The sequence below is a fragment of the Diabrotica virgifera genome, chromosome 9 (assembly GCF_917563875.1).
Source record: "Diabrotica virgifera virgifera chromosome 9, PGI_DIABVI_V3a".
Lineage (NCBI taxonomy): Eukaryota > Metazoa > Arthropoda > Insecta > Coleoptera > Chrysomelidae > Diabrotica > Diabrotica virgifera.
In genome coordinates, this window is record NC_065451.1 from 59,378,586 (window position 1) to 59,403,780 (window position 25,195).

The 25,195-nt window shown below is 32.0% G+C and overlaps 1 protein-coding gene across 10 annotated transcripts in view; it reads right to left on the reverse strand.

Annotated features, from left to right (window-relative positions):
- LOC114331514 (uncharacterized) overlaps positions 1-25,195 on the reverse strand; it is a 741,127-nt gene that overhangs the window by 79,084 nt on the left and 636,848 nt on the right. For all 10 annotated transcript variants that reach the window (XM_050661247.1, XM_050661246.1, XM_050661244.1 and 7 more), the window contains 3 exons: positions 15,657-15,728; positions 13,199-13,259; positions 12,974-13,098 (listed from right to left, as the gene is read on the reverse strand). In XM_050661247.1, coding sequence (XP_050517204.1) covers positions 12,974-13,098; positions 13,199-13,259; positions 15,657-15,728 — 258 coding nt within the window. The remainder of the gene's footprint in view (positions 1-12,973; positions 13,099-13,198; positions 13,260-15,656; positions 15,729-25,195) is intronic.

Here is a 25,195-nt window from a genome sequence, read left to right on the forward strand (position 1 = left end):
TTGACATTCTTCCAGTTAACCTTCAAGAGCAGGCAATTGACCTAAAATGTGATTCATAAGCAAAAGCAAATTTTGCAAACATGGACTTGGAAGAATTTTGGTTAACCTACTTTCCTGTTTACCGATGATATTCAAACCCTTCCACTACATCTAGTTTCGGATTTGAAAGACGTCATATCACGGCATTTGGAAGAACTGAAAAATCAAATTCGAAAGTACTTTCCAGATGTTAGCTCGGAAAACTGGGAATTTAAGTTGACAAGAGATCCTTTTCATATCGAAGTTAACATTCTTCCAGTTAACCTTCAAGAGCAGGCAATTGACCTAAAATGTGATTCACAAGCAAAAGCAGATTTTGCAAACATGGACTTGGAAGAATTTTGGTTAACCTACTTTCCTGTTTACCCTTAGTATCTGCGAAGTTATTAGACCAGTTTTCATCCAAATATCTTTGCGAATCTGGTTTTTCTGCATTGGCGTATATAAATTCAAAATACCGTTCAAGGCTGGACGTTGAAAGTGACTTGAGGTGTGCTTTGATACAGTTTCAACCGAATATCGAAAAAACTTGTCAAGAACAGACAATGCCAACCCTCTCATTGAAAGTGCAAAAACACTCATTTAAAACTTTCAACTTTATATGCGTATTTGATTTTTTGATTATTCTTTTTCTCAAATAAATAAACAATGTTAAGTTTAATGAGATATCAAATAAACTTTCGTATTTAAATATATCTGGATTTTTATTTTGCATCCCAGCTTTTGCTAACGTAGAGTTAGCATCGTCAGTTTCACAATTTCACTGTTCTAACTTGAACCAACCAATTATTGACTGGAGGGGAGGCGTGAGCTATCTTCAGTGTTCAAAGGGGCGCCAGTGCTAAAAGGTTGAGAACCGCTGCTCTACACCATTTGCGAACTTGTTGAAAAGATGTGCACTTTTACCCATAAACTGACCGGAATGGGACGTTTCGATGCCGCCGGTTCATCGCCGGCCGTTTCGATGCCGCCGGTTCATCGCCAGTCCATTTCATCGCCGTCATATCTCGAATTTCCTAGAATTCCTAATTAATACTAAAAATAGCTAATAATTATAACTGTCGAAAATTCGGAAATATATCAGATAGCGATTAATTGACTGGCGATGAATCGGCCGGCATCGGCATCGAACTGGCGGCATCGAACTGGCGGCATCGAAACGGCGGCGATGAAACGTCCTAGACCCTAAACTGACGATGAAGGTCAATTGATGAAGTCCATTTTGCATCTAAAAAACGTATCACGGCATGGATTTCACATTGGCGGTAACAACCTCCATCTTCGAAGGCTGCTTGGCCAACACTGAGCAATTCAGCGAGGCGACAGTGGTGGGGTAAGAGAAAAGTAAAGTTGATATGTAAGGCAGTGTTGCCAGATTTATTGATTACTGATACGTTACAACGTGTTCAATTTTCGATATTTTATTATATTTTAATCACCCCCTACATCATTTTAAATTTTACTAGAATTTTGGTTATTCTATTAAATCACCCTGTATATCATTTTTAATTTCAGCAAATATCTTCTCACGAAATTATTTTTTTAAGTAATACTTCTTTAGGCGCGATTGGGAGTAAATTTATATGTGCGCGAATTCATCAAAAAATGTTAACCCTAGGCGCAGATGAAACGTTATGCGTTTGCTCTGATTGGGTATGCCAATGACCTGTCAAAAATTATTCAATATGGCGGATGTGGGTAAACAAAATAAATGTTGTTTTTTATTGTTGTGAGAACAGAGATAAAAGTAAGTTTATAATATTGTAGTGACTTAATAAATAGTTTTTAAAAGCAACAGGTAAACTGTAAATGTTTTAGTATTGTAATGAAAAAATAGATACCTATTTGCAAAATGTAAAATGTAGTAGATAGTGCTTCGATTTACACAATTTGATTTCCAACAAAATTTCTACCAATCTTCATGGAATATATTGTTTTCCTACTCTATTTTTTGTTGTATTTTAATATTTTAATTCCACAAAAATCAAACTAATTTGATTAATTCACACAATAAGCAAATATGACCGACTGTCAAAAAGTTTAAAACATTCAGTTGGCATGTCTAATTGGCTGCATTTTAACGTGCTTGATTCACAACCTAATGACCTAATATACACGGGTTAGATCCCCAATGCAAATTTGAATTTTTTATTATTTTTATACATTTTATGATTATAAGTATGTATTATATAAAGTTTTTGTCAGAAAATACGTATTTGTTATTTTTGCCAACAATTGTTCAGAAATGATTTCTTTGTCGCATTTTTCAATGTGTTTGTGTGTTTTATTCTTTTATTTTTATATATTTATATTATAAACATTAATTTTACATATTTATATTTTGGTACTATAAATTTTTTTTTGGAAAGTAGTTAATAAAATTAGTTTAATATTTAAATAAAATATAAATAATCTGTTTAAAGTATATTGATTTCGTTGAAATCATGTAATAGAAGTATAACTTCTCAAGTGCGTACAAAGTACACACACATTCTTGTTTTTATATTGACTTACAGTTCAGTTCATCAGTAATTAATAACGTGTGATACAAAAATATTGTCACCATAGGTGGCTCTAAACGACAGAGGTAGCTATACAGTGCATGTGTATTATTAATTCAGATATACTTTCCAGTTTACGTCAACTTTGACAATGTTCAGATACTTGTCAATGTCATAGAGGTATATATTAACATAGAGTGAGCCTACACTCCGCGCTTCCTGACGACAAGATCTCTTGGACTGGTTTGCGGTATCTCTTTCTAGCACATTGTATCGAGAATCTATGATGACATTCAGTGTGAGTATAGGCACGGAAGGAGAGGACTCCTGTCGCAGCTTTACTATGCGTAAGAGTGAAACAGCACTGATCCAAAGAAAAAAGATGGTGTCGTCACTTCGCTCTGAATGACACTCCGTCTATCATTATTTAAGTATATGGACAATGTACATCAACTTAACATGAAAAGTTAGGTTATGTAGAGATTGGTGGTGGACATAATAGAGAGTTATTGCCACCGGCAAATAAAGTATCCTTTATTAGAGGATACTTTAATAAAGGACAAAAATACAGGCAGGACGGGTCTACAAGAGTGTTATTGCAAACGCAGTTAAGGAATCTTTTATTATGACAAATGACATGAAATATTTTTGTAAATATAAAAATAACCTATAAAATTCCATTTGTTGATAAAAATTAAAATAAGATTATTGAAAAGAGTAAAACGTTAAATTTAATTATTTTGTCATCTAAAGATGTTTAGAGAACAACATATATCCCATAATACTCATCGTTCAATAATATGGAAGTGCAGTTGGAAATACTATTTTAGGAGTTTTTAAATGCTTTTGCATTATGGGTAGGTATATCAAATGAGGAATTTCTGGAGAATATATTACATATTAGGGAATAGGGGATATCCAGTCCTTAATTACAACTACCTAATGACACCATTGCAGAATTTTCAGACAGAAGTTGTGTTTTATAATCAATAACAAATCCCTTCAAGAATAATTGTTATTGAAAGAACATTTGGTATTTTGAAGAGATTTCCCATTTTACCATATTATGTAATGAGATGCAAGTTACCTTTTGTTCAAAGAATAATATCAGCTTGTTCAGTTTTACATAATATTGCAGTAGATAATAGAGAAAACGTTGACATACTGGCAAATGAGTGTGCTGTTAAAATTGATATTAGACCGGGGCGCATCTGTAAAAATATTAGTACATTTGGACGTTGAGAGGTGACTCAAATTTTTTGCAGAAATTGCTTGAAAATAAATCAAATAATAATATTTGAGTTATCCTCCCTCTCAAAAAGGTCCGGAATAATAATATTTGAGTTATCCTCCCTCTCAAAAAGGTCCGGAACATTGTTTAAATAATCAAAATGTCAAAAAATTAAGGAAAAATTCGATTTTTTTCTTGGTTTTTTGATTATAACTTTAAAAGTATTCATTTCCGAGAAAAGTTGTACTGACATAAAAGTTGCGTAATTAAATTTCCTACAATATAGAATTGGTTAAAAATTTAAAAAATAGTCACCCTTGTTGCAAAATAGCAATAATTGTGAAAAAAACATACACAAACAAGTATTCGCATTTTACATTTTTCAACCATTTATGCTACACTTAGCACCTTCATATTTCACCCTGAAAAACTTTATGATACAGTAAAACAATACTGTAAATTTCATTAAGATCGGTTTAATAGATTTTGCAAAATAAATTTTGCAATCCAGCTTTCGTAAAAAAAATCATTTTTTCAAAATGTTACAGGACTGAAAATAAAGCAGATAGCAAGTTGAAAATTTTTTTGCGTATAGAAGTGTACTGTACCTTTCATTTGCAATTTTGCAAAATTAAAATCGATTAACACCACGGCGTCAGGAATTTTTTTAAATAAACATTAATTATTGGTGCTAGGCGCAGGGCAGCGGATAGTTTGCTCTGATTGGGCATTCCAATGACCTTTGATAATGATTGATACATTTTAATTTTTATTACATTTCGATATAAATAAATAAATTTGTTTATTGCAAAATAAAAACACATACTTTATCCTTTGAAATAACACTTTTATTAGCAAAAACTTTCTTTGTTCATATATTTTAACTTAAATAATAAAAGTTTATTATTTTTAAACATATGCAATTGTTTAAACAATATTTCACAAACAATAATAAAATTAGTTTGATTTTTGTGGAATTAAAATATTAAAATACAACAAAATATAGAGTAGGAAAATAATATATTAGATAAAGATTGGAAGAAATTTTGGTGGAAATCAACTTGTGTGAATCGAACACCGCTGTCCTGCGCGTAGCACCAAAAATTATTGTTTATTTCAAAAATTTTCTGACGCCGTGGTAATTAATCGATTTTAATTTTGAAAATTGCAAATGAAAGGTACAGTACACTTCTATAAGCAAAAAAAATTTCAACTTGCCATCTGCTTTATTTTCAGTCCTGTAACATTTTGAAAAAATGAATTATTTTTGCGAAAGCTGGATTGCAAAATTTATTTTGCAAAATCTATTAAACCGATCTTAATGAAATTTACAGTGTTGTTTTTTAAGTGTAGCATAAATGGTTGAAAAACGTAAAACGCGAATACTTGTTTTTGTATGTTTTTTTCGCAATTATTGCTATTTTGCAACTAGGGTGACTATTTTTTAAATTTTTAACCAATTCTATATTGTAGGAAATTTAATTACGCAACTATGTCAGTACAACTTTTCTCGGAAATGAATACTTTTAAAGTTATAATCAAAAAACGAAGAAAAAAAAATAGAATTTTTCCTTCAATTTTTGACATTTTGAATATTTAAACAATGTTCCGGACCTTTTTGAGAGGGAGGATAACTCAAATATTATTAATTGATTTATTTTCAAGCAATTTCTGCAAAAAATTTGAGTCACCTCTCAACGTCCATCTCAAAACAGATGCGCCCTGGACTATATAGAATAGAAGCTGTGGCAGTACATTTTCAATCAGGAGCTAATCTAATGCAACTAAATTGTGTGTGTGTGTTTGTTTAAAAATATTGTTCGACATTTAAAGCTAGCTTATAAATAAATATATGTAAATATTATATTGGTGACTGATTTTAAGTATTTTATGATCATTAGCAGGTTTTAAATAATAAATTTATAAATATATACATGCTATTGGTGTTTGATATTTTATCGTTTAAAATATGTTCATTACGATCCATTATGGCCCTCTCTTTTCACCTCTGGATAACTATATAGTTATCTAAAGACCTAAATAGACCTTATCTAAAATATAAAAGACCTCTAATATCTAAATAAACTTCCCGATAGACAAAAATATAATAGAAGAATTAAGCTTTATGGTGGTTTTTTATTAATTTTTTTATCAGTGTTTAAATAAACAAATACTGATGGCATGAAATGGATCACGAACAAGGAGGTTCTAAGAGGAATCAAGAAAGAAAGAATTGGAGATTGTGTTTACCATTAAACGCATAAAACTGCAGTATCTGGGACACATATGATAAATCAGCACTGTTACTCCCTGCTGCAGTACATATTGCAAGATGCAGTCAAAGGTAAGCGAAGACCAGGTAGAGGGAGAATATCAATGGAACTGTTCTGAATCGCAGCTAGCAAGGTTATGATTGCTAAAATGATTTCCAACATTCGAAACGGATAGTAACCAAAAGAAGAAGATGGCATGAAAATGAAAGTGTATTAATACTTTTGATTCAAAACTTTATAGATTCTAATCTATAAAAGATTAAATTTTCAAAAATAAATACTTGAACCTTTGTTTTATTTTGTTAACATGTTGTTATATATCTGTTGAATTGAACTCTATTTTGAATCTAGAATTTTAAGAAATCCTAACCTTCATTAAAATTTATTGAAATTACCTCTTAAATCTATAATAAATATTTGTTTCTATACAAAAATGTAAAATATATTGAGTTTAATAAATGAGTTAATGATATTCTATGTCTGATCATTGTAATTATAAAATTATTTACATAATATTCCTTTTAACAACTTTTTGTAATCACTCAAGATTCAATAAAATGTTCTTTTTTATATTCCTTTGGGTCAAAACATTAATAATCTATATCTGAGAATATTACTTAGAGTTCTTTTTAATAAATAAAACCCAACATACAACTTTAATGATGAAAGTTTAATCAAATATCAATCCCACAATACATAAATTATTATCAATCCAAAGAAGCCACAAGATAAAAGATAAATTCAAAATACAAGTGAAGTTAGACCTTTCTTCACATTTTTGACACGTTATGTCAAAATAAAGGAACTTTTATTAAAAGAACGGTGTCCTCTAATTTTCCTTAAATACAGGCGGCCTGTATTTTATTAAAGGACAAAAATAAAAGACGCAATACTGCGCATGCTTATATGTCAAAATAAAGGAATAAAGGATCTTTTATTACAGGCCGACTAAAAAGACGTTGGCAATAACTCTCTAATAAAGGATCTTCTTTGATTTTATTTATTATCGTTACTTATAATTTTGTTAATTCTTTTTATTTTTGATGAAAGTTCTGTGTTAAAGGTTTTAACTGCTTTTGTATGCTTTACAATGTTAATCAAAATTAATTGACAAACCAATTATATAAATTCAGATTAAAACAAGACATACGTAATTTTTTGCAGGGATTGCTTTGATCGCAATAATTGTGGATCGCTCGTTATAATACTTTAATAAAATCCTTTTCAAAATTCCGCTTGGGTACTGAAGGGGTCTTTGTCCCTTTTGTTTGCAAATAAAAAAAATAGCTCAAAGAAGTTCTGAAAACTATCCCGTTATGGATCCGACAACAGATTCGTCAAATTTCGTTTGAAAATATTCCCAAAGAATAGAGCATACACACAGAAATACAGTTACTGTATTTTCCTTTTGTAGATATTTTTCTATAAAAGGAATATTTTTTTGATCTAATTTCATTGTCCGCCGAGCAGAATGTAGTGAAGTTCGATATTGTGTGTTGGGAGACCCCTGTCCAGGGTAAGATATTCTTTTCATATTTATCTATATGTATTTTCATATTTTGTTTTATATTCCAATGTTGGTTTAACGTTTATTCCGCTGAAATCTTAAGCTTATTCAAATGTGAGTCTTAAGAAGAATCTTAAGTATGATCTTAAGTTTGGTGTATTCTCTCTCTCGTTCCATCCCTCCTTGTGGAGTATTGGGCGCTTATGCGTTTCTTGGCCAAAAGTGTAAGATTGCTGTCTGGCCAGGACAGCGCATCTTCTTTTGTTTTTATTCTCTGGATAAATTGTGAACTAATTCCCTCCACGCTCTTCTATCTTTTGCTCTCTTTTTGACTTCGTCCCATCTTAGTCCAATTTTTTCGAGTTCTCTCGTTGTTGTTCTTTTCCAGCTGTTCTCTGATCTGCCCCTCTTTTTTCCCCTCTGGTTGGTATTCAAGTGCTTGTCTTGCTATGCTGCTTTGGTCTTTCCTCAAAGTGTGGCCGATCCATTTCCATTTTTTTTCCTTGACTGTAGTACATATGTTAGTTTGCTTTGTCCTTTCCCATAGTTCTGTATTAGTTATTTTGTTTGGCCAGTATATTTTCAGGATTTTTCTTAGAGATTTGTTTACAAATGTTTGTAGTTTTTTAGTTGTATTTTCGTCCTGTTTCCATGTTTCTGCTCCATAGAGCAGTATACTTTTAATGCAACTGTTAAAGATTTTAATTTTTGTTATTTCTAATATTTCGTTTGTTTGCCAAATTCTATTTAAAGCGTTGAATGCGTGTTGCGCCTTTGTTATTCTCGTCTGTATATCCCTTTTGCACCCCCCGCTCCTTTCCATGATCGATCCCAGATATGTGAACTTGTCTACCTCTTCTACTTCTTTACTGTTTATCATTATTTTATTATTTGGATGGTTACTATTTTTTAGAAGTTTAGTTTTTTCTGTGTTTATTCGAAGTCCGATCGTGTCGGAGTACTGTGCCAATTTGTCAATTTTTACTTGCATATGATTTCGGTGTTCAGTTATCAGGCAGATGTCATCTGCAAATTCTAGATCTTCCAACTGTTCGAAAAGGTTCCACCTGACGCCTGTTCGATCGTCGATTACTTTTCTCATTACCCAATCTATCATAATAAGGAATAGGGTAGGGTATAGTACACAACCCTGTTTGACTCCACTTTCTATGGATATTTCTTCTGTTACTTCACCTGAATGTTCTAGTTTGGCTTTGTATCCTTCGTACAAGAGTTTAATAAAGTTTATGATTTTTAGCGGTATCCCCTATAATCTAAGGATTTTCCACATCTGTGCCCTATTTACACGTTCAAAGGCCTTTTCGAAGTCGATAAAACTCACATATGTATCTTTATTCCATTCATTTGTTTGTTCCAAGATAATTCTAAGGGTGCAGATGTGATCAATAGTGGAATTGTTGGAACGGAAGCCTGCTTGGTTGTTTCTCACTTTTTTAACTAGTTCCGGCTTCAATCTTTCCAATATGATTTTGGTCAGTACTTTGGATGTGGCACTTAGTAGTGTTATTGCACACCAATTGTTGCATTTGCTCAGGTCTCCTTTTTTGGGTATTTTTATAATCAATCCCTCTTTCCACTCCTTTGGCAATTCTTCGTCCGTCCATATTTTATTCAAAAGTGTATGTAGCATATCTACTGACTGCTCGGTGTCTGCTTTTATTATGTCAATTGGTATATTGTCGATTCCTGCGGCTTTGCCATTTTTTAGTAGTTTTAGGGTGTTTCCAATTTCATCCCTTGTAATTTCTCCAGTATTCACTTCTAGCTCTGGTGCTTCTACTTCATCTTCTATGATTTGAGTTATTTCATGCTTGGCATATATCTCTTCGAAGTGTTCCTTCCATCTTTGTATTATTTCTTTCTCATTTTTTATTCTATTTCCTTGTTTATCCTTTACTTCTCGTATATTTCGTTGTGCTTTTCCTGTTAAGTTTCGTATGGTTGTATATTGTGTTCGTAAGTCGTTTTCTTTCGCTGCTTCTTCTGATATATTTAGCATCTCATTTATATAGTTTCTTTTATCTTTTCTGGCTTGTTTTTTTACTTCTGCGTTTTTTGCCTTGTATTTCCTTTCAAGTGCCCTCTCTTCTTCCGATCCTTCCTTTTGTAGAATTTCTTCTTTGATTTTTTTTCTTTCTTCTATCCATAGTAGAGCATCTTTGGTAATCCATTTTTTATTTTGTCTTCGTTTTAGTCCGATTGCTGTATTTCTTCTGCTGTATTCATCATCACTTCTTTAAAATATTTCCATGTTTCTTCGACTGACTCTTCAGTTTGTTGTGATACTGTTCAGTTAATTGCCAGTTTCTCACTGAATTTATTTCTTATACATTCTTGTTTTAGGGCATCAACGTTGTACTTGTTCCTTCTGCTGATTTTTTGGTTTTTATCTCTGGCTAATTTCATTTTTAGTCTCGCTTTGATTAGCATGTGGTCTGATCCCACATCAGCACCTCTTAAGCTCCTGACATCTTGCAGCCAGCTTCGCCATTTATATTCAATTATTATGTGGTCTATTTGGTTCTTGTACCTCCCTCCTGGTGATTTCCGTGTTTCCTTATGTATCCGCTTATGTTTAAAGATACTTCCGCCTATTAAAAGCTCGTTTTGCTCACAAAATTCGATTAATCGATTTCCATTGTCGTTTCTCTCTCCGATTCCCTCCTTTCCCATCACATGTTCATGTCCTTTATGATCATTTCCTATTTTTGCATTAAAGTCTCCGATTAACTATTTTTATATATCTAACAATAAAACACTGAAAACGTTTGTTTTCTAACTTCCACAAAATTTATTATAACTAAGTGACTACAGCTGTTTCGGCGGAGTGCCTTTCTCAAGTGATATAGTTTACAATGTGTTTGCCTTTTTAAGTCTTCAACTGAAGAGGTTGAGGAGTGGGGAGCTGTTTGTCTCGAGTTGGTCATTCAGAATTATATCTGTATTTTTCAGTTTATTAATTTCCATAGATTCTAAAAAAGATAGCTTAAGGCCTTTATTTTGAATATGTAGAATTTGAAACTCTTCATTGAAAGAATGAAATTTCAAATTCTACATATTCAAAATAAAGGCCTTAAGCTATCTTTTTTAGAATCTATGGAAATTAATAAACTGAAAAATACAGATATAATTCTGAATGACCAACTCGAGACAAACAGCTCCCCACTCCTCAACCTCTTCAGTTGAAGACTTAAAAAGGCAAACACATTGTAAACTATATCACTTGAGAAAGGCACTCCGCCGAAACAGCTGTAGTCACTTAGTTATAATAAATTTTGTGGAAGTTAGAAAACAAACGTTTTCAGTGTTTTATTGTTAGATAAAATGAACTTCCATCAAGTAACGGTCGAATCCATCAATTATTTTTATATATCTTCTATATTTATTATTAATCCTATTAAACGTTGTGTGTAGTCGCTCGTAAAATTCTTCCTTCTCATTTTCGTCGTTTTTATTTGTGGGAGCATATACATTTATTACTATTATGTTATAATATCTTGCCTTCAGTCTCGCCCAAATAATCCTTTCTGACACTGGTTCCCACTCTATTAGAGCCTTTCTCCCCTTTTGGGCTAGCAGTATTGCCACTCCCTTTTCGTGTTTGTCATTTACATCCGTTTTCCCAGAATATATCATTAGTTGTTGATCACCTACTCGGGTTGATCCACTACCATTCCATCTTTTTTCGCTTAGTCCGACAATGTCTAATTTGTACTTATCAATCTCTTGGCTTACCTGCTCCAATTTTCCGGTTTCGTGTAGGGTTCTTACATTCCATGCACCTATAAATATGTTCTCTCTTATGTCTATTTCATGTTTATCTTTCGTTTTTGCTCTATTTCTATTTTCGTCCTTGTTCAATTCCTTTTTCTGTGCCTTGTCTGTCGTGATTTGTGCTTTTGTTTGTGTATTTTCACCTTCTGTTAGTTTTTTGGGTTTCCCTGGTCTTCTTCTAGTTGGTTGCTATATTGATTCCATTTGTGTGTTTTTCCATCTATTATTAATTTATTATATTTGATTGTAACACTTTTACCCTTACTAATTTCTTCATTTGCGACTTGTCTTATTTTTTTCTGTGTTTGTAGTTCTTCTTTTGTTATGTCATTATTTATATACACTTTATAGTCTTTTATGTGTTTTAGTTTAGCTTTATTTTGCATGATCTTTTCTTTTTCAAACTTGTTCTGTAGTTTGACCAAACATGTTTTTTCTCCCAGTTTGATAGCTTCTTCGATTTGAACATTGATATTCATTTCTTTTTCCATGAAGTTTCCTACAGCTTGTTTCAGTGCGTTTCTATCGATTGTATCTATTGGCAAGCCTTGTATTACAACATTATTTACTTTGCTTTCCTTTTCTAGTCTTTGTACACGTATTTTCATATCGTTTAGCTCTTTTTTCATTTCTTCCTTCTCCTTGTGTTTAGTTTGGTTTTCTTGTTTAACTTTCTCCAATTCTGTTTTCAGGTTGTTTAATTCCTCCCAGTACTTTCTCTGTTCCTTCTTTATCTCTTTTACTTCCGTTGTTAAATTTTTTGTTTCTTTGGTTAAGTCATGCATTATTTTAATAATTTGATCGAGCTTATTATCTTCGTTACGGGTTTTGTTAGGCGATCTAGACACTTTCTTACTTTTTCGGAACAATTCTTCCTCTTCTTCTCTGTTCCTCTTTCTATGGTCTTCGGATGTGTCGTCGTCCGAATCCACTATGTATCTATCCATTATTTTTACCGGTGTTGACAAATTCGAAGCCATTTTTTGTGGCGCAGCGTGCATGTATTATTCACTCCCGTTACTTAATACTCCAATCGTTATTTTGTAACTGTTCGGTTTGCGAAAAAGTGCCGAGCCCGCCTCAAAAGCTCAGAAGCACGTAGCACGTCACCTTATCAAACCCAACTAGTTACTGTTTTTATAGTTCGTTAATTTGCATGCGTTATTTTTGTTCTTTCCCAATAAATTAAGAAATTGTACACATACAGATTATTTTCACTTACTTATATTCACTCCCGTTACTTAATAGTCCAATCGTTATTTTGTAACAGTTCGCTTCGCGAAAAAGTGGCGAGCCCGCCTCGATGGCTCAAAATCAAGTCACCTTATCAAAACTAATTAGTTTCTGGTTTTTATCGTCCTTTAATTTGCAAGCGATATTTTTGTTTTGTTCAATAAATGTAAATATAAGAAATTGTACTTACAAAATATTCTGCTTGTTTTCTTGGCTCACTTTATGTACAATTTCACTTTGTCACTTTATGGTTTCTTTGGCGCTTTAAAAGCTTTTTAATTATATCCGTAATAATCACAAAATTTGATAAAAATTACGAGCACTCACAAACACGTCTTACTAATTCAATTAGAGATGGGCGGTTTGGTGTATTTAGTGTATTTAAAAAGTGTACCTGTTGCGTTCGTCTTCTTCTCGGCGCTCCGTGTGTCCTTTTTGGCTTTACCGATACTCTATGGTGTGCTGCGCTATGGTTAAGAGGTGAGGTTGTAGAATCGGGTCCGAATTCTGTGTACGAATCTAAAAGAAAAAGAGTTGAATACAGCTATAGTTGATAAAAGGTTATATATGCCCTCATTCACATTCTATGTTATACAAAAGAAAACATAAAATTCCTTACCTTTCTTATCATGCAACGATAATTTCGAGGAATGTCTTGTTTGCACGTGTTCGAAGGAGTCCTGTAACAGTAAATATTGTCAAGAATGACAGAAAGAGAACCTAAAATGATAGTGGTACTAGGAGGAAAAGGACTAGGGAAGAGTTTCTGGACTGGGTTTGTTATGTATTACAATTGGTGCTCTTTGATTCCAGTAAAGGTTTGTTATCATTCTTAAGTTCCTTTTGTCTATGTCAAACATTTGATCAATATTTGACATATCTTTCACGGTTTTTGCTCTAAATTTTAAAGAACCGCTTGGATTGACATGAAATTTGGCATACGTATAGCTTACATGTCAAAGAAAAAAAGTGATATTGTGCCGATGTGTGCTTTTGCCCTGGGGGTGACTTTCACCCTCTCTTGGGGGTGAAAAAATATATGTCCAAAATAAGTCCGGAGATGGGTGAACTGACTAATTTTAAGTAACTTTTGTTCTATAGAGCTTTTTTTGCCAAGTCAACACTTTTCGAGTTATTTGCGAGTGAATATGTTCATTTTTGAACAAAATAAGCACATTTTTAGACGGTTTTTCGCAAATAACTCAAAAAGTAAGTATTTTGTCGAAAAAAACGTTCTTAGCAAAAATATAGCCTATAAAAATGTAAAAAAATGGTGTACGCGTTAGGTCTCCGGATCTTGTAGAACCAGAGTTATAGCCAATGAAAAATAGATTCATATTCACCAAATCTAAAATAGAATATTTCGACGTGAAATATCCAAAAAATTAAGCACTTTTTGGGGAAAACCCATTATAACTTTTTTAAAGTGTTTAAAAAAAGTTTTATTTCTGTTTTTACAAAAAGTTTCTAGCATTAAATTTAAGCAAGTTACGCTCAAAATAAAGTTGGTCCCTTTTGATTTGGCAAAAAAAAATCGGGAAGACCACCCCCTAATTAGCAACTTAAATGAAAATAATCGTTACCGCTCCACAAATTATTTTACTTATGTTGTGTTAATGATCTGTAAGTTTCATCGATTCAAAGGGCTTATTTTTGAAAAAATTTGGTTTCAAAAAAAAATTTTTAAAAATTTTAATTTTGAAAAATATGCGTTTTTTTCAAAATAAGTGTTAGAGATACCAAAAATCTCGAAAACCAAAAAAAGTCAGAATTGCTTTTCTGAATATCATGTATTTTTTTGTTTTTCTGTTAGACAAAAATTGATTAAGATTTGGTGTTTCTAAATTTGCATACATTCGTGATCAGTGACTCGTTCAACCCCTTTTAACTACAGCCCTTTCAATAATAAGGACTTGGAACCGATGAAACTTACAGATCATTTAAACAATACATACACGAGTCAAGAAACTTGTGAAGTCGTAACGATTTAGTTCATTGAAGATACTAATTAGGGGTTGATTTTCTCGATTTTTTTACCAAAACAAAAAGGGACTAACTTTATTTTGAGCGTAACTTGTTTATTTTTGATGCTAAAAATTTTTTTTATAAAACAAAAATGAAGCTCTTTTTAAACACTTTAAATAAGTTGTAATGAGTTTTCCCCAAAATGTGCTTCATTTTTGGTTATTTCACGTTAAAGTATTCCATTTGGAATTTGGCGAATATGAACCTATTTGTCATTAGCTATAACTCTGCTTCTACTAGGTATAGAGACGTGATATATACACCATTTTTTTAAATTTTTTACAGGCTATATTTTTGCCAAGAATGTTTTTTCGACAAAATACTTACTATTTGAGTTATTTGCGAAAACCCGTCTAAAAGCGTGGTTATTTTGCGTGGTCTAAAGCGTGGAAAAAATGAGCATATTCACTGCCAAATACATAACTCGAAAAGTATTGACTTAGTGAAAAAACTATATAGAACAAAAGTTACTTAAAATTAGCCAGTTTATCCATTTCCTGACTTACTTTGGACGAATATTTTTTCACCCCCAAGAGGGGGTTAAAACCACCCCCAGGGCAAAAGCACATATCGGCACAATATCACTTTTTTTCTTTGACTTGTTAGCAATGTGTATGCCAAATTTCATGTCAATCCAAGCGGTTCTTTAAAATTTAGAGGTTTTGCAATATTTTGTCGTTAAAGAACACACTAATAGTTACAGGAGAATAATTTCATTTTTAGAAACGTATGAGCTGCTTAAATTCTGTATTTGATCTCTTTACGTGGGTCTAGTTGGAACTTGTACAGGGTAAAAAAAAGCATAAACAAGAAATTAACTTTGCGCTATACTATTTGTCTTTTTATATCATTAATTTAAATGAAAACATCCAGGCAATATTTCTATCAACGATTCAGTCAATTAGTTCTCACCAAATTATCTATACATGCAGTAATGTTCAAATATTTACTCCAATGTAAATATTTATTTAAATAGTTTAAATATTAGGAAATTTATTAAAAAGTAGTAAAAGGTGTTTAAAGATAAATATTAAATAAATTTCAACACTTACGTCATCATCATAACTACCCATACTCTGTAACGATCCATCGCTACAGGTACTATGTGATTTCGTAGGGAGATCCTGAAACAAAAAACGTCAAATTAAAAAAACGTTCAGCATGTACACCTTATCATTTTTAATAAAATAATAGAAATCGCTGAGATACTGCAAGATTGGCACACAAATATAACGATTCTCATCTTCAAAAAGAACAAAATACCAGGTCAGAACACTACAAAGCATAGTTTTCCTAAATTATATCCATGAAGTTAGTAAGAAAGGCCAACTAGATCTACAACTGATGCACTGGGATTAAATAAAACAAATCAAAGAAAAATCGATACAACTTAACAGTACAAAAAAAAACAAGAACAACAACAGAACAAAAACCAGTGAGGAACTTGGAAATGGACGATGATAGGGAAATTAACGGCACTGAAAAATTCATACTTAGCATTCATACTTTCAAAGAATGGAACCACCGAGCAAGAGATAACCAGCAGATTAGCACAGACAAGAACATGTATTAAACAAATGAACGGGGTATTGTCCATCCATCCAATGGCACTACAGCCCAAATCGAGCCTTGACCTCCTTCAATAAGCTTCTCCAATCATTTCGATTTACCGCTGTTCTTTTCCATGAACGCGTTCCCAGGAAGTTCCTGACATCCTCATCGACTTCGACTTTTGGGGTCGAACGGGGTATTGTGGGATAGACATATTACCAGGAATACAAAGAAGATAATATATAACACCTTGGTATGTAGTATAATGACCTATGGAGCAGAGAGAATTGGGTAATAAACAAACGAAACAGGTCAACAATTACAGCAACTGAAATGGAGTTAATGAGAAGAAGCTGCAGATTAACATGAATAGATCGCATTAGAAATGAGGAGAAAAAACGAAGAATGGCAGTAGAACAAGACATCTTCAAATCTTCAGATTCATCGAAGAAAAACGTTTAATTTGGTATGGACGTGTGAGAAGAACAGACCGCACAATAGTGATGAGCAAAACAAGAACAAGACCAAGACCAGGCTAGTCTTGGTCTTGGTCTTGTTCTTGCAAGATTGGTCTTGGTCTTGGTCTTGCAGCTAAAAGGCAGTCTTGGTCTTGGTCTTGCACTAGCAGGTCTTGTTCTTGGTCTTGGTCTTGCTGCAAGAGTCTTGCTGGTCTTGCTTTTTTGGTAGTAATAATTTGAACCAAACAATTTCGAATAAAATGTACATTGAAATAAATAAAGATGTGAAGAATGAAACTATATTTCAGTGGTTTTCAATGTTTTTGAGCTATGTACCACCAAAATGCTTATAATTATTTTTGGTACCACCTAACTGAAGTATCTATGGAGGTAGGTAATTTAATTACCTACAAATATGCTGGATTTTGGCTGTGGTTTCGCGTTTTGTGTACCACCGCACCTAATGAAATGTACCACCAGTGGTACATGTACCACAGATTGAGAACCCCTGCTATATTTTTTGCTTTAAAATTTTAACAGAATGTAGAGTGTAGTTTCAAACGGATACCAATTTTAACATTATATATTCACCTAATGACCTAATTATTTCTCTCTATATAAAGAGATTAGAGTATATTTTTATAATGGTAATGTTTATCAGTAGGAAAAACCTGCATTTACAACCCTTGTTGCAATTGCCGGCCTTCGGTTGTGTCACGTTGTGTTTTGCATGCTGTCGATACCTGCCGCCTGCCTTCAGACCACGTCTTGAGTCTGGATTATTGTTTATTGCCCCTGTATTTTAATAAAATGTTAAAGAAAAAGAGCTTCTTAAAGGTGCCACAAATGGTCGGGGACCTTCAATTCACGGATTTTACGAAAAGGGATAAACGGTTTATAGTTGTTAACAGATAATGATCTGCTCCTTTCACTCGAACACTGTAGTATTTATCCTACGAGGGTCAAATTTAAGAACATAAATTAAATTTTTTTAAGAGAACACAAAAATCAAATATTTTTTACTCTATTTAATCATTATTTAATATAATTAACTTTTTTTATAAACTAACTAAAACATACTTTTTAGTAAATACGTACATATTTACCATACCTATTTATAGACCTAATACTATAACATAATAACTAAACCTAATGGGGAGTTATAAACGCTTAATTCTGTAATTTGTTATCTTGCAGTTCTTTAATTTTATTTAAACTACATTGCTCTCGTAACACGAGTTATTCGCACTTTTTATTTTCACATAGTATTTTTGGATTGAATACCTATTATGACATTTAAAAAGTTGAAAATATTCGGATGTGGGTAGTAAAAACTAGAATTTAAAACACACTGAAATGATGCGCATGCATTTAAAGTGCGGCACATACTATTTGTACTACTATCCCTTTCTGGGGAACACCTAGATTCTTCCAAATAGTTTTCAACTATGAAATCAGTAAAATTCTTTACACGTTTGTCATCCGGGATTTTCACAAATAATTCAACTTCCAACTTTCATTGATTGTAAAAAATTAATCCAAAAAATAATTTTAAAAATTTCCCAGTATCGGAATTTTTGTCATTATATTCAGAAACTGAACCTAAGCTTTGGATTTTGCGATACCAAGCTTGACACATTACAATCGACAACCAGTTATTTTTTATTCAGGCCACAATGCTTTCACAGCATTGTGAATCCCTTTTCAAAATCTATTATTATATTTTTTGTATTCGTTGTAAATTTAACGACCTACGTTTTTCCTCGATTATGCGAAAAGAATTGAAATAAGTGTCAGTATTTTTATTAGACAAAAAAGCGAAAACTACTGGTACATAAAAACCGTTTTTAATTGCATTTTTTTTTAATGGATTATCCTATCTATAATTACATTTTTTTGTCTTACAAGTAATTTCAATTGTCCTTGAACTGTCGCCGTTTGAAAACTTGCCTTCTGGACACTTTGAAGGCTGAGAAAATGCAAACCGTTTGACTTAATCAAAACGACTTAAAAATATAACCAAAATATTATGTATTTTAAAAATTCTATATTGTTTAAGGTTTCTTACAATGTCAGTATATATTATTGAACTAAAAAAATAAAGTTAAATAATAAAAAACAATTTTTCTCAAAAAATTGCAAGAGTCTTGCAGGTTGGTCTTGGTCTTGCGTGGTCTTGCAAGGTTCGGTCTTGGTCTTGTTCTTGCAAACTTGGTCTTGGTCTTGGTCTTGCAACCAAAAGACGGTCTTGGTCTTGGTCTTGGTCTTGCTGCAAGACCAAGACCAAGACCTCAAGACCAAGACCAGTCTCGATCATCACTACCGCACAAGGTGGATATCCAATATTTCGGATTGGAGGCCAACAGGAAAGAGAAGAAGAGGTAGACCCCGAATATCATGGAGGGATGAAGTGGACGAGGCCATGGAAAGACGAGACCTTAGAGACGAGAATGGCAGAACAGAAACGACTGGAGACGTTGGTTGACAGAAGGAAGGCGGCGACAGCTGCAAAAATACTTACATAGATAGATAAAAAAAACAAGAATGCAAACAGGATACAGACAGTGATTACAAGACGGTGATTCATTGTCACACATAATTTGATCATTTGGATTCATATTGGTTAAAATAGTGTATGCGTCACCTTCTTGAAATTATTGTTCAGAGTATAATCAACGTGAAGACTCTCAAAATGGAAAACAGTTACAGTTAATGGCACAAACAAGTTGGTTCAACATGGACCTATCAATCACGAAAACAAAGTATATGACCACACCTAGAGACCTAACAAAGGGCAAACCACCAGTCAACAACAAAATATATTAAAGAACACAACCACAAGTCAAATACCTACGAATTCATCTCTTAAATGTAAAAGATTTAAAAGTAGTTATTCCGGTGGGGTGGTTGACGGAATTAATAAAAAATAAGTGTAACAACGAACAGTAATATATTTATTTATTTGGGTAACAAAAAGTGTTTTGCTTATACATCGCGTAAGAGGGTTTGTTATTGTTTTCGGCCCAGCGAGCGGCCGATGTCTCTGGGGTGTCTCTGGCGTTTAAAGGTTGAAAAATTTCTGGAGTTTTACGTTTTCGAATGCATGTCCAATTGTGAGTTATTGATATAAGGTCTGATAAGGTAATTAATTTATGGGGAATTCAGTTTGTTCAACTGAACACACCAAAAACATATGGTTAAGGATACATTCCGTTTCGTAAAACCGTGTCCCTCTTAGCATCTGGTTTGTATTTTACATGTGAATTTATATAACCCATATTATTGCGTTTTGAGAAAAGTTAGTAAAAATTAAGAAAATAAAATTAGCAAAAATAGTAATTAAAGCGTACCGCTATATAGCTATCAACGAGGCAGCAACGGGTTATCTAAAAGATGTAATTTCAATATAAAATACCTGCATTAGATCTATTATGATATAAAAAATAGAAACGAGACAAGACACTCATAATTGCAAAACTGGTTATAGTAGCGCAAATAAATGCACTAAAAAGCATAGCAGGCCCTCCTCCTCTATATTTTCTCCTTCGTAAGAATGTAGTGGCGTCATTTAATTTGTTTGACTAATTCTGTCTAATTATCTCTCTCCTGTGCGTGTTGTTTTGCTTCGGAGAATGAGTAATCATTCATGTCCTTTATTTGGTCCGACCATAGTGCTGGAGATCTTTCTTTGGATCTTTTAACAGGCAAATTAAGAATAAACCATGTAAGAAACGGAGGCCTAAGAATTGCATTCGACGCAAGTGTTGTGCGCTCGTCAAATGCAACTTTATACAAGCGGTCTGTCTTTTATGCGTCTAATGTAAGGAATCACATGCGTATGCTGTATCGAATGCGTAATATGATAAGCAACTGCGTGCGTCTACGAAACACTAAAAAATTGAGCATTTGTACGTTATAGACACGTTAGTCTAGGCGCCAGAGGGGCCACCGTGTCCTTTTCAATTCTGATGGACAAACTCAACGGTTTCTTATGGATTTTTGGCTGCTGATGACGATTTTCGAGGGTGGATTTTGATCCGAGTGGACAAAAAAATTTTATAAACAATTTAATTGTTTATAAATTGTTTATAAGGCTCTGGCTCATAAACTAAAAGAAATAAAAAAGAATGTTTCAAATAAAATTTGTTCGTTAATAAAAAACGAAGAAAAAAACGTTTACTAAACTTAAATCCAACAATTATAACTCAAGATATTGTAAAATTAGTACACAATGCAAATTGCAAAATAAGTTTTTTCGAAGCTTTATCGATCGTAACTCGGCTTCTGCGTATGCAAATGAGCCTTAGAAGGTCTCATTTTAAAGCTTTATTAATAGGCTTCCAAACAAAGTTTGTTAAATTACTTTATCTTCATTTGTTTTAAAATTATACCCGTTTGAAGTAATAATTTTCTTAAGAAAATTGTACAATTATTTGTTTATAAGGGATTCAAATAAATTTGAGCTGTAAACATTTATACGTTAATTAACAATAATGATAAAAGAACTCAAAAGGAATAATTTGAGCTTAAGAAAATGTTTGTAAATTTATTTTTGGTCAAGATATCGATATTTTAATGGCGCGCTATTAGGCGCAACATCGGTTCACAGTCAAGTATTTTTCGACGCTTTATCGATCGTAACTCGGCTTCTACGCATGTAAATGAGCCAATATGTAATATCCATATAAAAATGGATCGAGTTATTTTGCAGCATCATCATTGCATATAAAACGAGCATTTATGTTGTGGCCGCATACACACAATTGACGTGCCTTGCTGATGCTGCAAAAGATCTAGATCCACTTTATATGGATACTATCCACTATCCACTGGATATCTATATGATATAGATTATATCTATATCATATAGATAATCAGACTCTAAAGCCCCAGAAAGTTTTAGTTTTACTGCGTACAAGAACAGGCTTAGTACCACCAGGTAACTGTAAAAGTTGCTGTAAGAACTTATGCAGATGTAAAAAAGCCGAGATTCCCTGTATATTTCGATTCAGATGCATGAAACAAAAAGTTTCTAAAAATAGTATTAATAAATAATATCAACTTACTTTTTAGTTCTATTTCTAAAATATTAGTTTTTAATGTTTTTTCTCATTTAGTACAAAAAATAGAAGACAAAGTAAATATAATGAAAGGTGATACGAGGTTACAGTATGATGATTTAATTACCGGTGTTACCTTAGCCATAAATTTCATCCATAAATTTTTTTTTCATATTTTCACAGAAATTTGGTATAAATTTATCAAAAATGAATAAAACAGATAATATTGACAAGAAAAATGTTATATATGTTATATATGTTTGGAAAATTTAAACGAGCGATGTATTGACGGTGAGTAGATAATGCCACTCAAATTCAAAAATCCTTTATGGATGGTACGTTAGTCAACTTTTTTTCTCAGTTTTTTGTTAAATTCTCAAAGTAAATATAATAAAGCATAACATATAAAAAAAAACGTGATGGAGGTATTTTCCAAAACAAGAGAAAAAAATTCTGAAACTTGGATGTATTGCGGGCTATTCGGTAATACGTCTCAAATTCAAAAATCCTTTATGGATGGATCGTTAGTCAACTTTTTTTCTCAGTTTTTTGTTAAATTCTCAAAGTAAATATAATGAAGCATAACATATAAAAAAATCGTGATGGAGGTATTTTCCCAAACAAGCGAAAAAAATTCTGAAACTTAGATGTATTGCGCGGTATTCATTAATACGTCTCAAATTCAAAAATCCTTTATGGATGGTACGTTAGTCAACTTTTTTTCTCAGTTTTTTGTTAAATTCCCAAAGTAAATATAATAAAGCATAACATATAAAAAAAAACGTGATGGAGGTATTTTCCAAAACAAGAGAAAAAAATTCTGAAACTTAGATGTATTGCGGGCTATTCGGTAATACGTCTCAAATTCAAAAATCCTTTATGGATGGATCGTTAGTCAACTTTTTTTCTCAGTTTTTTGTTAAATTCTCAAAGTAAATATAATTAAGCATAACATATAAAAAAATCGTGATGAAAGTATTTTCCAAAACAAGCGAAACATTCTGAAACTTAGATGTATTGCGCGGTATTCGTTAATACGTCTCAAATTCAAAAATCCTTTATGGATGGTACGTTAGTCAACTTTTTTCTCAGTTTTTTGTTAAATTCTCAAAGTAAATATAATAAAGCATAACATATAAAAAAAACGTGATGGAGGTATTTTCCAAAACAAGAGAAAAAAATTCTGAAACTTAGATGTATTCGCGCTATTCGTTAATACGTCTCAAATTCAAAAATCCTTTATGGATGGTACGTTAGTCAACTTTTTTTCTCAGTTTTTTGTTAAATTCCCAAAGTAAATATAATAAAGCATAACATATAAAAAAAAACGTGATGGAGGTATTTTCCAAAACAAGAGAAAAAAATTCTGAAACTTAGATGTATTGCGGGCTATTCGGTAATACGTCTCAAATTCAAAAATCCTTTATGGATGGTACGTTAGTCAACTTTTTTTCTCAGTTTTTTGTTAAATTCTCAAAGTAAATATAATGAAGCATAACATATAAAAAAATCGTGAGGGAGGTATTTTCCAAAACAAGCGAAAAAAATTCTGAAACTTAGATGTATTGCGCGGTATTCGTTAATACGTCTCAAATTCAAAAATCCTTTATGGATGGTACGTTAGTCAACTTTTTTTCTCAGTTTTTTGTTAAATTCTCAAAGTAAATATAATAAAGCATAACATATAAAAAAATCGTGATGGAGGTATTTTTCAAAACAAGCGAAAAAAATTCTGAAACTTAGATGTATGGCGCGCTATTCGTTAATACGTCTCAAATTCAAAAATCCTTTATGGATGGTACGTTAGTCAACTTTTTTCTCAGTTTTTTGTTAAATTCTCAAAGTAAATATAATAAAGCATAACATATAAAAAAAACGTGATGGAGGTATTTTCCAAAACAAGAGAAAAAAATTCTGAAACTTAGATGTATTCGCGCTATTCGTTAATACGTCTCAAATTCAAAAATCCTTTATGGATGGTACGTTAGTCAACTTTTTTTCTCAGTTTTTTGTTAAATTCCCAAAGTAAATATAATAAAGCATAACATATAAAAAAAACGTGATGGAGGTATTTTCCAAAACAAGAGAAAAAAATTCTGAAACTTAGATGTATTGCGGGCTATTCGGTAATACGTCTCAAATTCAAAAATCCTTTATGGATGGTACGTTAGTCAACTTTTTTTCTCAGTTTTTTGTTAAATTCTCAAAGTAAATATAATGAAGCATAACATATAAAAAAATCGTGAGGGAGGTATTTTCCAAAACAAGCGAAAAAAATTCTGAAACTTAGATGTATTGCGCGGTATTCGTTAATACGTCTCAAATTCAAAAATCCTTTATGGATGGTACGTTAGTCAACTTTTTTTCTCAGTTTTTTGTTAAATTCTCAAAGTAAATATAATAAAGCATAACATATAAAAAATCGTGATGGAGGTATTTTTCAAAACAAGCGAAAAAAATTCTGAAACTTAGATGTATGGCGCGCTATTCGTTAATACGTCTCAAATTCAAAAATCCTTTATGGATGGATCGTTAGTCAACTTTTTTCTCAGTTTTTTGTTAAATTCTCAAAGTAAATATAATAAAGCATAACATATAAAAAAAACGTGATGGAGGTATTTTCCAAAACAAGAGAAAAAAATTCTGAAACTTAGATGTATTCGCGCTATTCGTTAATACGTCTCAAATTCAAAAATCCTTTATGGATGGTACGTTAGTCAACTTTTTTTCTCAGTTTTTTGTTAAATTCTCAAAGTAAATATAATAAAGCATAACATATAAAAAAATCGTGACGGAGGTATTTTCCAAAACAAGCGAAAAAAATTCTGAAACTTAGATGTATTGCGCGGTATTCGTTAATACGTCTCAAATTCAAAAATCCTTTATGGATGGTACGTTAGTCAACTTTTTTTCTCAGTTTTTTGTTAAATTCTCACAGTAAATATAATAAAGCATAACATATAAAAAAATCGTGATGGAGGTATTTTTCAAAACAAGCGAAAAAAATTCTGAAACTTAGATGTATCGCGCGCTATTCGTTAATACGTCTCAAATTCAAAAATCCTTTATGGATGGATCGTTAGTCAACTTTTTTTCTCAGTTTTTTGTTAAATTCTCAAAGTATATTTATTACATTTACTTTGAGAATTTAACAAAAAACTGAGAAAAAAAGTTGACTAACGTACCATCCATAAAGGATTTTTGAATTTGAGACGTATTAACGAATAGCGCGCAATACATCTAAGTTTCAGAATTTTTTTCTCTTGTTTTGGAAAATACCTCCATCACGTTTTTTTATATGTTATGCTTTATTATATTTACTTTGGGAATTTAACAAAAAACTGAGAAAAAAAGTTGACTAACGTACCATCCATAAAGGATTTTTGAATTTGAGACGTATTAATGAATAGCGCGCAATACATCTAAGTTTCAGAATTTTTTTCGCTTGTTTTGGAAAATACCTTCATCACGATTTTTTTATATGTTATGCTTTATTATATTTACTTTGAGAATTTAACAAAA